Here is a 14,430-nt window from a genome sequence, read left to right as displayed (position 1 = left end):
GCGTTGCATGGTACCCATGGAATATGGAAGAGTGAAAACCCCCGAAGGTGGTACCTGGTGGGAGTATTACCGATGCCCCTCTTCCAGATTCTACACCAAGTGTTATGTGACCTGTGGCGTCAAAGAGGGAACACCTACCTGAGACGCGTCGAAGAACAGACCCACCCCTGCTACAGGAACATCGACCCAGCTCGTTTCCGATGTCTATGCAACAAGTCCCTGGTCTTAGCCACCTCCCACTCCCAGTCCAACCCGGACAGGCTCTATCTCAAGTGTCCCAAGCGTAACTGCAAGTTCTTTCAATGGATCGACGAATACCCGCGAGGAGTCGCCCAAGACATACTGATTCATGGACAGAACCCAAACTAAGAAAACACACAGACACAGTTTTTTGTAAAAAACACACTCTGACATTTTATTTTTTCATATTTACACGTTGGGTAATCTATCGTTCGCATCGATCATCGCTCGCATTGTCACTTGATTACATTTGTTAAATGTGTCGTAATAAAAGTTGATCACATTGACATAACGTCTCACCGTGTTCTTTTGTCTCTTAGTCCACGTGGACTGAAACGGTTCGAAACCGTAGCACAACATAAGTCTGTGAAACGTGATCCTGTCCACAGGCGGCTTCACCTTCACGTCCCACACAAGGTTCCTACGTATAGCTAGGATCGCGTTGAATAAGGTTCTGCCAAAACACTTCTCGATGCTAAGGTACTTGTGCCGGGTTCGGGTCCAGTTCTCTCTCTGCTCATCCATAAAGAACAGGATTTGGTGCAGCATCACTTCCAGCTGACTAGAGTCTTTAAACCTTGTCAGCCAACGTCGGCCCGCCAACAAATCCCGGATGGGAAAATTCATGCTCTCGTAAAATCGAGTCCAGGTCTCGTCCATTCGATCGATCGCCTCCTCGTAAGTAGTATCAGGTTTTCTAAGCACATGGTTTTGCAGACCAATCTTTCTAAGGGCCATGGTAAGCGCTCAATACAAGTTAAAAACTCAGAGTGAAGAGCGGACGACGCTGATTCGCTTTATGCAGATCCGTCCAGCCAATCACAGATCAAGACGAAGTCACGTGTTACCACAGACCCAGGGGATAGGGGGTATCCCCCTACCACACCCACTCACGGTAAGAGACTGGACACCATTATACCGTGTGTATAAAACAAGCGAGTCGGACCGTCAAAGGCACTCTGAGTTATTTCAACTTGCATGAGCGCCCATTACAGAAGACTGTGGATACTATCGTTGCTGTGGCTTCTCAAAGTACCAAGTGAGTATGGAAGTATTAGAGCATTGTCATTCCGAGTTGACCGTCATGAGAAAACGAGTGCGAGCGCAGATGAAGGAAGAAGAGACCCCTTTGTACAGGGAATTTTTAGACATCGTCGGGGTGGCCCTGGACCAACTAGATCTTTTGTTCCTGGAAGAGAGGCTGGGGGTCGCCGACGAGGACGATATTAACGATTTAGTCCTCCATGTAGACTGGGCCCATAACACTTACCATCGACTATTTCAATTTTAGACATGGAACCCGACCTCCATTGCCACGTATGCAAACAAATGAGACCCTGCTGCCGCCAACCGATACTAGAATTGAGTAGAAAAGGGAACCACACCCGATTCGTACGCTCACTCTCGGGACCGTTGAGAAAAGACTGGGGACTAGGGTGCGCCTATGCAACCTGTTGCGGGGTCATCTATGGCATGTACCACAATGTGGAAACCAACTGTTACGAACCCGTCTTCCTGGGAAACAGTTACGACCAGGCCCTGTCACGTGTCAATCACGTCAAATCTTTCATTGATGTTTATCCTGAAGAAGAGGGCGCCGTTCAATAGGACCGTGCACACGTCCCACCATGTAAATCAAGTAGTGTCCAATAAAAAGTCGTTTTTTGTTCTATTTTCAGACTCCATGTCACGATTTCCTAAACCCGAATGTATATGGTGTAAGGAAGGATACACTCCCAATCACAGTATCCAAGACTACTTCCTGACACCGTGTTGCGACCAATTCTTTCACGGAAGCTGTAAAGCCCTCCACACCTGGTGGTTGAAACCCTCCCAAAGACTCTGCCCTCATTGCAAAACCGTGAATTTCGGACTGCCTCCCGATGACATCCCCAAAACCAAGTCCTAAAGAGGTAAGCGCTTCGATGGTCTAGTGGTTAAGACGTTGAGTTGTGGCCTCAAAGACCCAGGTTCGATTCCTGGTCGGGGCATTAAAAAATTCTTTTTTCATTTTCCCATAGAGACCCCTGGCCTGTAAAATCCGTTTGGACGAACCCCACCCCGACGAGGATGTCATGCTCCTCTTCCTCACCCAACATTTTCCCTACCCGTGGTACATGAGAAGAGACCTCTCCAAGGTCTGGCCCTTCGGACGCGTTTTCGAATCCTCCTCAGGCTTTCACGGAGAATTTCTCACCCCCCAAACCATGATGCTATCCCTCGTGCACCTGGGCACCAACGACGTGCAAGCACTCAAGATGATGCAAAAAATCACACAACAAACCATGTACATTCTCTCGTTAAAGGATCTTTATTAGTTACAGGCATAAATAAAATGTTTTTCACTCCTCTGATGGTGGTTTTACAATTTGTTTGATAAATGCTTGGTACGCCAACTCTTCTCTGTCGGCCCAACTGCTCCTCCACTCTTTCCATCCGGCCTCAAATCCATCCGGCAACTTCTCCAAACACACTGGGTCTTTAAACGAGATTGACTGGTCAGCAAGCATCTTCTCAGACAGGACTTTTCGGAACCTCAGCACCTCATCCGCCAACTTCGTAATTTCTTTCCTCAGAACGACATCCATGGCGCGAGAAACGGCGTTTTTCATTATCTTTCCAAGAATACCCTCATGAACAGCATCCATCACTTTCGCTGCAAATTCTTCTCTCGTCATGTCGTCTGGAAACTCCTCTTCAGGAACACTAATCACCTCCACCTTCGTCTTGCTCTCCTCTGAAGCCATCTCGTCACTGTGATCTCCAAACAACAATGCCAAACCCGCCAACTCAACACCTTTTTATCCCCATCCGAACCCGCTATCATTGGTTCACACCCTATTTGGTCAACCACGTGACAACCTCGATTTCATGTCACCCTATCTGCGCATGCGCGAGCTGTGACGTCACGGGCGCCATGTTTGGCCTACCTAGGGGCCATCTTGGATTTGCAAATTTAAGAGAATGTATGGGAAAAAAATGGTCACGTGGTACAATCCCTGCCTCCTGATTGGTTACGGCCCCTATAAGCGTATATGACTACTCTCCAATACCTCTAGATAGTTGTTTTGAAATTTGTTGGATTCCTTCTTTCCATCTAAAACGAGAGTCTATGAGATTTGCAAGGCATTTAGCACTATTATGTTGATTTACTGGTTTACCACTATGGAGCGTTCTCATTCACGTGGCCGGAAGCAGTGCAAATGTATTGGAACTAAAGAAAGTTTTTACTTAACAAAGCCGTTTAACTCCCAAGATTGCAAGGTTTGGTAAATCAACATGGCTGCTCTTTTATTGTTTGCAACACCAAAATGGTTGTGTTGACGTCATATGAAGGCGCTCTTTCGTGAATAAGGTGTATTAACTATCGCATTGCTGGGACAATTAGGCACCCATTTCCTAGGCTGTCGTACATTGCCTGTAGTACGTTATATAGTAAAAGAAAATAGGAATTTGTTCTCATTCTGTTTTAACCTAAAATGTAGTTCGTCTCTGAAAATGAGAAACTCTTGCTAATGTGCTAAGCTTTGATCAGATCAAAAATGTCATTTGCCGGCGGCCCAAAGCGGACGCTCCACGAGTCCTTGCTGGAGAGTTTTTGTGTCATAACTTTGTTTTAAACGTAACTCTAATTCTAAAAACCTAAGTTCTTGCTTACGTTACATCATATGCTCTTGTCAAACGTTTTAAAAATTTGTTCTTTAATCCTCTGTTTTCCTTCGGACTGACGTCTAAACTTATTTCCGTCTGACAAGTAATAGGAATTGAACCGAGTGGATTACAATTCAGGAAGTAGCCGCGCAAGTAATTTTAAAATTTGACGAGCTCGAACGCGAGGCCGATGTAAAATTACGAGCACGCGCGATTACTCTCTGAATTGTACACCACGAGTTTCAATTATTAATTATAATCACAGCGATAACAAATTTCGAGATTAAAAAGGGCTTCTTTTCAGTGAAAAAGTCAATAGCGCTTTCCATAATTTTAAAAAGATGTAGGAAGCACTAACAATGAAAGATTCATTAAAGCGCAGTAATTGACGTGCGAATGGCGTATATATCCAATTACAGGTATCCAATTACAAAAATTTGTCCTTCTGAGGAGACGCAATAACGATTTTATAGATACGACTAGAGCAAAGATCGTTTCCAGACCAATACAGAGTGTCTGTGTTTACGTATACATGTATTCAATTTTATATACGAATACACGTACAGTTTTAGCATCTACTTGAACTTGATTCCGAAAATAAGCTCGCTTGCGCTTGCTCGGCGCCCTTTGAAACAGATTTAGCAACAGTGTTCCTGTTTTTCTTTTAACGACTTGAAAGATAATTTTTATATTAGAACTATGGTAGTATTTTACTCCTAAATATAGGTTAAAGTTCCAAATATACCTCAATATCCAGTTCATATCTAGTGTCTAAGTTTTATTGTTTTAGTCTTATATTTCTGTAAATTAAACTTATACAACTACTGAAGTTGAAAAAAAATAAAATATTTGCCTGCGAATAGAATTTTTATGTTTTATCCCTCTGGTCTTTTGTTGGTTACAGTCACGTAGCATTGCGTGACACAGGGTAGGGGTGGAGGTGAAGGTCAATACATCGCAACCCCTCTAGGCAAACGGCTTGCTTAGTGACCTCGCTTGCAAGCGTGGTCGTGCATTCGCTCAGTTTTTATCAACGAGCGAAGACACTCATTTGAACTCTGCGAAAGTACGGTAAGCATTTTTTCATTTTGCACATCGTTTAGGCATTCTTTAGTTTTGGGATCCTTTTGTTTCGTTTCCGTAGCTGTTTTTCTCCCGTTAGGAGCGTACAATTCTTTCGCGAGTTCAATTTCACGCGTGTTGTCATGGCGAGCGCCGTCCCGAAAGTCCTCATTTTGGGCCATTCATTCGTGAAGCGACTACAATCCGACTTGCAGGCTCCTTTTGACGCTCGTGCGGATAGTAATTTTCACCTTGAGGGGACTGCTACGGTGCATTTGTTCGGTGTTGGCGGTCGAACCGTTGAAAAGCTCCGTCGCCATGACCTCCACGTGGTCACGCGCCTTGCTCCAGATGTAGTCATTCTGGAGGTCGGTACGAACGATCTTTCGAACGTAAGACCGGAGGTTGTTGGTTCGTCCATAGAGGAGCTTGTCAGGTCGCTTTTGGACGTTTTTTCGGTGACTATGGTCGGAGTTTGCCATGTCATTCCACGCGGCGTTTCCTTCACAGATTGGGAGGATTTTCTTCAACGCGCTGCGATTCTGAACAATTATGTTCGTGTTGTGTTAGAGCCCTTTCCCAACGCTTTCTGTTGGACTCACAAGGATTTTTCTAGTCCCCATAAGGACTTGTATTTAGCGGATGGCGTTCATGTTAATCCTTTGGGGCAGTATTTCTTATATCGGAGCTACCGGGGCGCCATACTGCAAGCTTTGGGTCGTCTTAGGTCTTAGGCTGCATGTATTTCATCATACCCCCTCCCGCCCTTTTATGACGTTAATATTGTTTTGGTACTTGTGGCACAATCGGTTATTGCCAACCATGAATGCATGTGATGTAGCCTCCTTCATTGATACTTCAGTTGTTTTACTGGCCTGTGATGGGTATCTATAAATGTATCTATCATTTTTGAATGGTTTATGACTTTTATAAGGCTTATGTTAATGTTTACCTCTGAGGTTTCGCCCTCGAGGCCTGTTATCATTATATACCTTTGAGGTTTCGCCCTTAAGGTTGTTATCGTTATTTACCTTTGAGGTTTTCCCCTCAAGGTTTTATATTTGCCTTCGAGGTTTCGCCCTCAAGGTTGTTGTTGTTATTTACCTTCGAGGTTTTGCCCTCAAGGTTTTTATTTACCTTTGAGGTTTTGCTCAAGGTTGTTATCATTATTTACCTTCGAGGTTTCGCCCTCAAGGTTGTTAGATCTTTGCCTTTGGGGTTTCGCCCTCAGGGTTGTTATAATTATTTACCTTCGAGGTTTCGCCCTCAAGGTTGTTTTATTTTTGCCTTTGAGGTTTCGCCCTCAAAATTATTTTTATTTTTGAGGCTTCGCCCTCTGTGTCTTTTGGGCATTTATAGGGCTTGCTGGTGCGTCGACTCTTTGTCTGACATGGCTTGTCCCTGCGCTTTACTTATTTACATTTTATTTATCCTTTAACAGTTTCTAAGCTTAATTTTCTTGTTTAGAAGAGCTTCAGTTTCTGCCATTATGTGAGTTCTCTTTGCAGTTATGCCGCCTAAACGTTCAGTCAGGCTTTCAGCCTCTACTGCTAAACCGCCAGCTGCGAAGAAGCAGAAGAGTGGCAGACGAACATCTGTGAAGTCCTCAGGAACCGGGGCAGCCCATTCAGAACCAGAAGCTCCCGTGGTGTCTCCGGAGTCAACTTCCATACTTCCCCCTGAGTTGATTGACCAACTTGTCAACAGGGTGGCTGACGAAGTGTCGCGTCGGATGGATGCCAACAACAGTGTTGTGCCCCCTCCAGATGCCCTAGCTGAGGTTCCCTTCACAGACCCCTTAACTGGAGGTAGTTCCCTTGTCCAGGGCTCCATCACAGCTGTCCAGAAGAGCCTAACAGGTGAGACCATCAGACCTGACCAGTTGTTTGTATCATCCAGTCTACCACTTGATGCTCGTGTCTCCGATAAGATCAGGGCCAAGATATGGAATGAGGAATATATTGATTTTGGAACCCTTATTGCAAATCCTCAGTTAGAAAATAAATATAGTGTAACAGTAGATACATGTAATGCTGAGAAGGGTTCCATCCCCTCTCTCTGCCTGGAGCCAGTCTCCAAACCAAAGAAGATTACGACCATTGAAGCATGGAATAGCTGCTTTTTAATTTTTGTAGGGGTTTACACCTCTAAGTACCCAGCCGAGGCCCCTGCCTTGATGAAATATGGCGAGATCATCCAGGACTTGGCGGCCAGGGGTCACAATTGGAGTTATTATGACCAAAACTTTCGTTTTCTACGGCAACGACAGGCCTCTTCCTTTCCTTGGGGGGTTTTGCATGGGGAATTGTGGCTTCGTGCTCAATCTCCTATAACCAGGAGGCCACAACCTGAACATGCTGCTAAGCCCCGGGTGCGGGCAAATTTGCCTAGAGTTCCTCCCGGTTTTTGTTTTAAATATCACCGGGGCCTGGTTTGTCCAGGCTGTTCTTTTAAGCATTCCTGTTACAAGTGTTCAGGGGACCATAGGGCAACTCAGTGTAATTTTCGTCCCCCAAGTAAGCCAGCCAATAATAACACCCAGTCTGCCAAGTCCAAATCTCCCAACGCCAGTAAAAGTTGATAGGTTGATTTCTCTGCTGTCGGGGTACAACCATTCCACTGCGGAATTTCTTTACTCTGGTTTCAGTTTCGGCTTTCCAATTCAATTTCAAGGCGAAAGAGTGTCTTCAACAGCCAAAAACCTTGTTTCTGCTTTTCTACTGTTAGAAATCCACACATATGAGGACTTCACAATCTTTATTTCCTTCAATCTGAGGACTGTATATCTTCACAATCTCGGTACAATCTTGAACTATCAAGGTAAACAATCTTTTTGAAACACTCGTGCTTTTCTCTCTCATTCACAATCAACATCTCCAACATTCTCACTCTCAAGCACATGACTCATCTGTCAATTAACTTGAAGCTAAGCAGGTGACCAGATACGTAACTCTACGCGTAACGCAATGCGTAACGCCAACTACGGATTTCGGACACTCTCCCCCCTCTTGACTTGTATGAGTCAAGAATACAGCCACAAGGTCAGTCGTTTTCCTGATTTGCCAGGCTGCTTATCCTTCTAGCCGCATCCAAAGCTGCCACTCTGCGAGGCCGACTGCTCCATTGCAAATTTGCTGGTTGCATCGATTTCTGTCTTGTCTCTTACCTGCATTCGGCCCAGCATGAACTTCAATCGGATACAATTTCTGAACAGGCCTAGTTATATGAACATCCCTCCCCTTGGTGATTACCCTCACATGTGCCCCTCTTACCTCTTTGTCGCGTCCACAAATCAACCCTTCTACCACTCCCATCTTCCAGAGGCCTCTCTTCACTCCATCTTCATGTACTACCACGACATCTCCTTCCTTAGGCGATCTTCCTTTCCCAGCAGTTTTGCTTTCATGACTCTCCCGTAAGGCAGTTAAATATTCCCGTTGCCACCTCTTCCAAAAATGTTGCAGCTTCTTAGTCAGGTACTTGTGCCTCCTGGTATATGTTGCACTACTTTCTCCAAACTCTTCTTCTGACTCTAGTACCTCTGGCAATGACTGAATCCTTCTTCCATGTATCAAATGGGATGGGGTAAGAACCTCCTCTGATGGGTTGTTGTCATCGTAAGTCAGGGGCCTTGAATTAAGGGTACCTTCAACCTCCACAAGGACTGTCAACATCTCGTCAAAGGAAAGTCTTGCATTTCCAATGACCTTTCTCAAGCATCGTTTAACGCTTTTCACCATCCTTTCGAAGAACCCTCCCCACCATGGGGCCTTTGCTACGTTGAAACGCCACTCGATACCTTTGTTTTCCAGTTCTGCTCTTACCTCAGGATGTCGAAAAAGTGTGCGTATCTCTCTCTCTGCTCCTTTGAACGTCTTTGCATTATCAGACACGATCAAGGTGGGAGTTCCTTTTCGCGCGGTGAACTTCCTCAGACACCTCAGAAATGTAGGAGTCGAGAGATCTTCCACTAAGTCCAAGTGCAGTGCCCGAGTAACACAGCATGAGAATAAGCAGACATAAACTTTCTTTAACTGCTTACCTCGTCCTTTGACATACATTGGCCCAGCAAAATCTACCCCAACCTTTGAGAAGGGCGGGGCCGGATTGACCCTAAATTCTGGTAAACTCGCAGTCGCTGGTTGGGTAAATGCTGTACCCTCCCACTTCTTGCATGTCACGCACCGGGACAATATCTTCTTCACAACTTGTCTCCCCTTGGGAACCCAGAATTTGGTACGCAGTTCTGCAAGAGTACTCTTCACTCCACAGTGAAGGACCTTCTTGTGACATCTTTGAATTTCTAGGAATGTCAGGTGGTGGTCTTTGGGTAACATTATTGGCTCCTTCGCTTCCGCAGGCAAATCAGCATACTCTAGCCGTCCCTTGAATCTTATCACATCCTTACTGTCTTCAGTAAGACCAAACTTGTTATAGAGCTGCTTGTAGTCCTCTTGACACTTTAACTCTCTTTGTGCTGCTTTTATCCAGTCAATCTCTGCCTCCATCAGCTCTTGCAAGGATAGCGGTCCATGCTTCCTCTCTGACTTTGTCTTCTTGGCCACATTGAAGCAAAACCGTTTAAGCCACGCTGTCACTCTCAAAACCATCCTTATGCAACTGTACTTGTCAATTTCAATGACTTTGTCTATCCCCACAACCAGGTCAGTTCGGGTCACCAGGATGCTGGTCGTCCTCTCTTGTTCTTGATCAGTGGTAGGTGACACTGATCCCTCTGAAGGCCAACTCTCTTCTTACTCTGTTAACCAAGCCGGACCTTGCCACCACAATACATTCTGCTTTAAACCGGATGCAGACATTCCTCTCGACCCAATGTCCGTAGGGTTCTCTCGACTTGGACAGTACCTCCAATCTCCATTGTCACTCAGCTTCAAAATTTCGTTCACACGGTGCTTGACAAATTGTTTCCATTCCCCTCTGTTCATAATCCAGAACAAGGCAGTCTGACTGTCCAGCCACAGTTTCGAACGCTTAACACTCTGCTGCAAGGCAAGAGCATCTTCAACATTGACCATAAGTTTCACTAGTATAAGTGCTGCCATAAGCTCTAGCCTTGGAATTGACAGCTCCTTCAAGGGTGCCACTCTTGTCTTTGAAGTCAACATTCGTACATATCTACCTACCTGGGTTCTATAAACAAGGTACACCACACCACAATAGGCCCTCTTACTTGCATCTGCGAACCCATGCAGTGAGCACTCCTCCACCTCCTCATGAGGGTGGTCATAAACACAGCGTTTTACATCAATCCTATGACAGTCAATGAGGCCCTTAATCCAATCTTCCACGCCCTTCTTGACCCCTCCCTCCAGCTGTTCGTCCCATCCACACTTCTGACGACAGATCTCTTGGAATATAACCTTGACACTCACTGTAACCGGACTAACAAGTCCCAAGGGGTCATAGACTCCTGCTAGTAGTCTTAATGTATTCCGCTTAGTGGCAGGTAAGCCTTCGGCACGCTGCGCAATCAACGTCAGATCGAGAGTGATGACATCAGCTTCGTAATCCCACTCGCATCCTAACACCTTCTGGCCCTTGCTTCCCAACTTCATGCCCACAGAAGACTTAGCATAACTGATGTCTTCCTCTGTCACCACATCTTGTTTATCACCAATCTGGGTTTTTGTTGCCATTTTGGCCCTTACCTGTGAATCATTTGTCAGCCATTTCCTGAGTTTGAAACCTCCTTCGGCCATTCGACTCTGAGTCTTCTGGTACAACTCCATACCTTCCTGTGATGTCGCTCCACCACCAACAAAATCATCAACATAAAACGAATCCAACAAATTAGCTACAAACCTTGGGTCCGAAATTTCATACCTTTTGACATGATGTCGGAGTGTAGCATTCAATAAAAAGGGTGATGCATTCAGTCCAAATACAACCCTACAAAACCTGTAGACAACAACTTGCGACAAATCAGGGGGTTTCTCCACCCGCAAGAAACGCAGACAATCTCTATCCTCTGGGTCAACTTCCACATTTAAAAAAGCCTTTTCAATATCCCCTACCAGGACCACTCTATTTTCCCTGAATCGAAGCAAAATGTTGTAAAGCAAGGGGGTCATAGGGGGTCCAACATGCAAACAATCATTCAAACATGCGACACTCTTACTTTCTTTCGAGGAAGCATCATATACCACTCTTACCTTGGTAGTAGCTGACTCTTGGCGAACAACTGCTTGGTGAGGCAAGTAATGAATCCTGGGGGCCTTTTCCAACTCTGCTACCTTTTCTATCACTCCCACTCGTAGCTGGTCTTCTATGATGTTCCCATACTCCTTGAGAATCTCAGGATCGTTCTCTAGTCTTCGCATCTGAGTTTTAAGACGATACAGACTGGTTCCATAATTACTGGGAAGTTCCGGGTGCCCCTCCTTCCAAGGTAAGCGAACAGAGTATCTGGTCCCATTGAATGAGATGCTATTTTCAAATGACTCATGAACCTGGTCAGTAATCTCTCTAATACCCAGTGTCTCCAGATCCCACAATCTTCCAACATCTTCTAGACTTTCTTGCTCTTCAACAGAGCTTGCAATGAAATTTATCTGGGTGAAGTGTACATCACTACATGTGTCTTGGCCCTTCATGGGCCCTGACAAGACCCACCCCAACTCCGTTTCTACAGCAACGGGCTCGTCAAACTTACCCCTAACTGTGCACCCTTTCTGAAAATGCCACAAGTAGTCTGCCCCAATCAATACATCTATAACCATCTCATCCCTTCCCTTACTTACATCAGAGAACCAAATCCCTTTCAAGTGGGGGTAATCAGATTTTACTAATTCTACATGGGTATTTGGTATACTAGAAATTTCTGGAACTACGTATGCCTCCATGTTAATGAAACTCTCCCCCCCTATAGGACTCACCTTGACTTGGACGACGTCCCTTAGCTTCATATCCCTTGAGCGTTGCCCAAATGTACTTATTGCAAGCCAGTCTTGCCTGGTTACAGGAAGCCGCGCAAGCCGAGCAACTCCAGCTGTGACAAAGGAACGATGACTGTCACGATCTGGCCGGTTCAGTGACTAAACTTCGCAAGTAGGAGAATTTGTCAACGGCCGTGAGGCCTTCGTTTTGGTCGATGGCGCTTTCGAAAGCGTCCCAAAATTCTTGCCATTCTTGGATCTTCCCGTGAAATTTCCTTACTTCAAGTTTGGGGAGTCTTGCTTTCGCCTTGCTTTGCTGAGGGATTCCTGACGCCATGCTTGAATGAACTTGAGCGGGCGGTGACAAAGCACTCGGCTGAACTATCGGCGGTGGCGGATCAAATTTACTCATCATTTCTTCCATTCTCATCACGATTTCGTTCAACTCTGCTCTCACTCCATCACTGTTCTCAATCTCTTTCTCGATACGCTCTTCGACATCCTCGGCCGTTCCACTTGCAGTAAGGTCAATTATTTGGTCATCTAATGTTTTGAGTGACTCTATCTTCAGTCGCATCGACTGAATTGATTCTTTCAACCAGAATTTATCCACTGGATTTTCTTCATCACTCAGCCTGTCTTTCAAACGATTAAGAAGTTTCGTCGCAGATCCTCTATGAGCAGCTCTGATTTTAACTTTCTTCGCTATGGCGTCGGTGACCGACATATTTTCAGTCCGCGCACGTGGTCAATCTTGTCGACGTCTTCAAGCTCGATAATCCGGCTCGAAGGACCACTGTGTTAGAAAGCCACACATATGAGGACTTCACAATCTTTATTTCCCTCAATCTGAGGACTGTATATCTTCACAATCTCGGTACAATCTTGAACTATCAAGGTAAACAATCTTTTTGAAACACTCGTGCTTTTCTCTCTCATTCACAATCAACATCTCCAACATTCTCACTCTCAAGCACATGACTCATCTGTCAATTAACTTGAAGCTAAGCAGGTGACCAGATACGTAACTCTACGCGTAACGCAATGCGTAACGCCAACTACGGATTTCCGACACTACACCCCACGGTTGTAGACGATAAAATTAAGAAAGAGCTTGATTCCCATAGGTTAGCCGGTCCTTTTCATTTTCCTCCACTTCAGCCATTCCGTATATCCCCATTGGGAGTTGTGCCTAAAAAGACCCCAGGTGAGTTTCGTTTGATACACCACCTGTCTTATCCAAAGGGCTCCTCAGTCAATGATGGTATTGACTCTGAGCATACCAGGGTTTGCTATGCTACTGTTGATGATGCAATTCAATTTATCAAAATGGCAGGTCCGGGATGCTTTTTGGCGAAAACTGACATTAAAAATGCCTTTAGGATTATACCAATTCGTCCAGATGATTACAATTTGCTTGGTATGCAGTGGAGGGGCTTGTATTATTACGACCGGTGCATGCCTATGGGATGTTCTAGTTCTTGTCTCACCTTTGAGACTTTCAGTTCTGCAGTGGAATGGATTGCAAGACAGAAATTGAACATTGATCACATTTTGCATCTTTTAGATGATTTTCTGATTGTAGCCTCGTCAGCTAAATTATGTCAAGACCAATTAAATCAGTTTTTGAGTCTCTGTTCTTACTTAGGCATTCCCATGGCACCTGAGAAAACTTGTGGCCCTGCCACTACCTTGTTATTTGCAGGTATTGAATTGGATTCCATCTGTTCAGAGGCTCGCCTACCTCTTGACAAAATTCGCAAAAGCACACTGTTGATTTCAGAATTTTTGAAGCGTAAAAAGACATTTCTGAAGGAGGTCCAGTCATTGATTGGCCTATTAAATTTTGCCTGCTCGGTCATCAAGCCAGGTAGAGCCTTTTTAAGGAGACTGATTGACCTTACGGTAGGGGTCAAGTCGCCTCATCATCTTATTTGGCTTAATAAGGAGGTCAAAGAGGATCTAAAAGTTTGGCTCTCATTCCTGGCTGAATTCAATGGCCGGTCCTTTTTCATTGATGATGCCTGGCACAGTTCTTGCAAATTGAGCCTTTACACAGATGCCTCGGGTGCAATTGGTTTTGGTGCAGTTTTTGGTAGCAGATGGTGCTATGGGAGATGGCCACAAGCTTGGGCTTATTGTAATATTGCTATCTTAGAGTTTTATCCGATCGTCTTAAGTTTGTACCTGTGGGGACATGAAATGAGTAATCAATGTGTCTTGTTCTTTACCGATAACGAGGCACTTGTTCATGTTATCAACAAGCAATCATGCAAAGACAAACCGTTGATGAGTTTTGTTAGGAAGCTGGTTTCTATTTGTTTACGACATAACATTGTCTTCAAGGCAAAACACATCCCCGGAATCTACAACAATTTAGCGGACTCTCTGTCTCGATTACAGGTACCGACTTTCAGACGTTTGGCTCCAGCTCATATGGATCAATGCCCCACAGAGATTCCCCGGTTTCTGCAGCCTCAGAACTGGCCACCATAGTCTCAACCCTTGTGAAATCAAGCCTTCAGCCATCGTCCCTTCCTACTTACAAAAGGGCTTGGAAGCTATATAATCAGTTTTTACA

At 45.0% G+C, this 14,430-nt stretch overlaps 4 protein-coding genes and 1 non-coding gene across 6 annotated transcripts; 3 read left to right on the top strand and 2 right to left on the bottom strand.

Annotated features, from left to right (window-relative positions):
- Positions 1-2,159: 2,159 nt before the first annotated feature.
- On the top strand, positions 2,160-2,231 carry Trnah-gug (transfer RNA histidin (anticodon GUG)). The gene has a single exon. It is a non-coding gene; the product is annotated as a tRNA-His (tRNA).
- Positions 2,232-4,708: 2,477 nt separating this feature from the next.
- Positions 4,709-7,543, top strand: LOC145487699 (uncharacterized). Of its 2 annotated transcripts, none has more exons than XM_081466523.1 (2): positions 4,709-6,025; positions 6,065-7,543. In XM_081466523.1, the coding sequence occupies exon 2, from the start codon at positions 6,464-6,466 to the stop codon at positions 7,532-7,534; it is 1,071 nt and encodes a 356-aa protein (XP_081322649.1). In that variant the 5' UTR covers positions 4,709-6,025; positions 6,065-6,463; the 3' UTR covers positions 7,535-7,543. The 2 variants fall into 2 exon arrangements, with proteins under 2 accessions (XP_081322649.1, XP_081322655.1); XM_081466529.1 differs by having other exon boundaries at positions 4,709-6,109; positions 6,149-7,543.
- A 481-nt stretch (positions 7,544-8,024) lies between these two features.
- Positions 8,025-9,676, bottom strand: LOC145487682 (uncharacterized). Its single transcript, XM_081466501.1, has one exon. The coding sequence runs from the start codon at positions 9,561-9,563 to the stop codon at positions 8,025-8,027; it is 1,539 nt and encodes a 512-aa protein (XP_081322627.1). The 5' UTR covers positions 9,564-9,676.
- Positions 9,677-9,683: 7 nt separating this feature from the next.
- LOC145487671 (uncharacterized) lies at positions 9,684-11,927 on the bottom strand. The gene has a single exon (XM_081466490.1). It carries the CDS (start codon positions 11,877-11,879, stop codon positions 9,708-9,710), a length of 2,172 nt encoding a protein of 723 aa, XP_081322616.1. The 5' UTR covers positions 11,880-11,927; the 3' UTR covers positions 9,684-9,707.
- Positions 11,928-12,891: 964 nt separating this feature from the next.
- On the top strand, positions 12,892-14,430 carry LOC145487689 (uncharacterized). The gene has a single exon (XM_081466512.1). It carries the CDS (start codon positions 12,894-12,896, stop codon positions 14,343-14,345), a length of 1,452 nt encoding a protein of 483 aa, XP_081322638.1. The 5' UTR covers positions 12,892-12,893; the 3' UTR covers positions 14,346-14,430.

This window comes from Orbicella franksi, chromosome 1, assembly GCF_964199315.1.
Source record: "Orbicella franksi chromosome 1, jaOrbFran1.1, whole genome shotgun sequence".
In the NCBI taxonomy this organism is placed as follows: domain Eukaryota; kingdom Metazoa; phylum Cnidaria; class Anthozoa; order Scleractinia; family Merulinidae; genus Orbicella; species Orbicella franksi.
The sequence above is the reverse complement of the archived record's forward strand: the minus strand, read 5'-3'. Positions and strand labels throughout refer to the sequence as shown.

What these genes read in the sequence shown, in the direction of transcription:
- LOC145487699 (XM_081466523.1), top strand. Translation starts at nt 6,464, where the DNA reads ATGCCGCCTAAACGTTCAGTCAGGCTTTCAGCCTCTACTGCTAAACCG.
- LOC145487682 (XM_081466501.1), bottom strand. Translation starts at nt 9,563, where the DNA reads ATGGTTTTGAGAGTGACAGCGTGGCTTAAACGGTTTTGCTTCAATGTG.
- LOC145487671 (XM_081466490.1), bottom strand. Translation starts at nt 11,879, where the DNA reads ATGAAGCTAAGGGACGTCGTCCAAGTCAAGGTGAGTCCTATAGGGGGG.
- LOC145487689 (XM_081466512.1), top strand. Translation starts at nt 12,894, where the DNA reads ATGCGTAACGCCAACTACGGATTTCCGACACTACACCCCACGGTTGTA.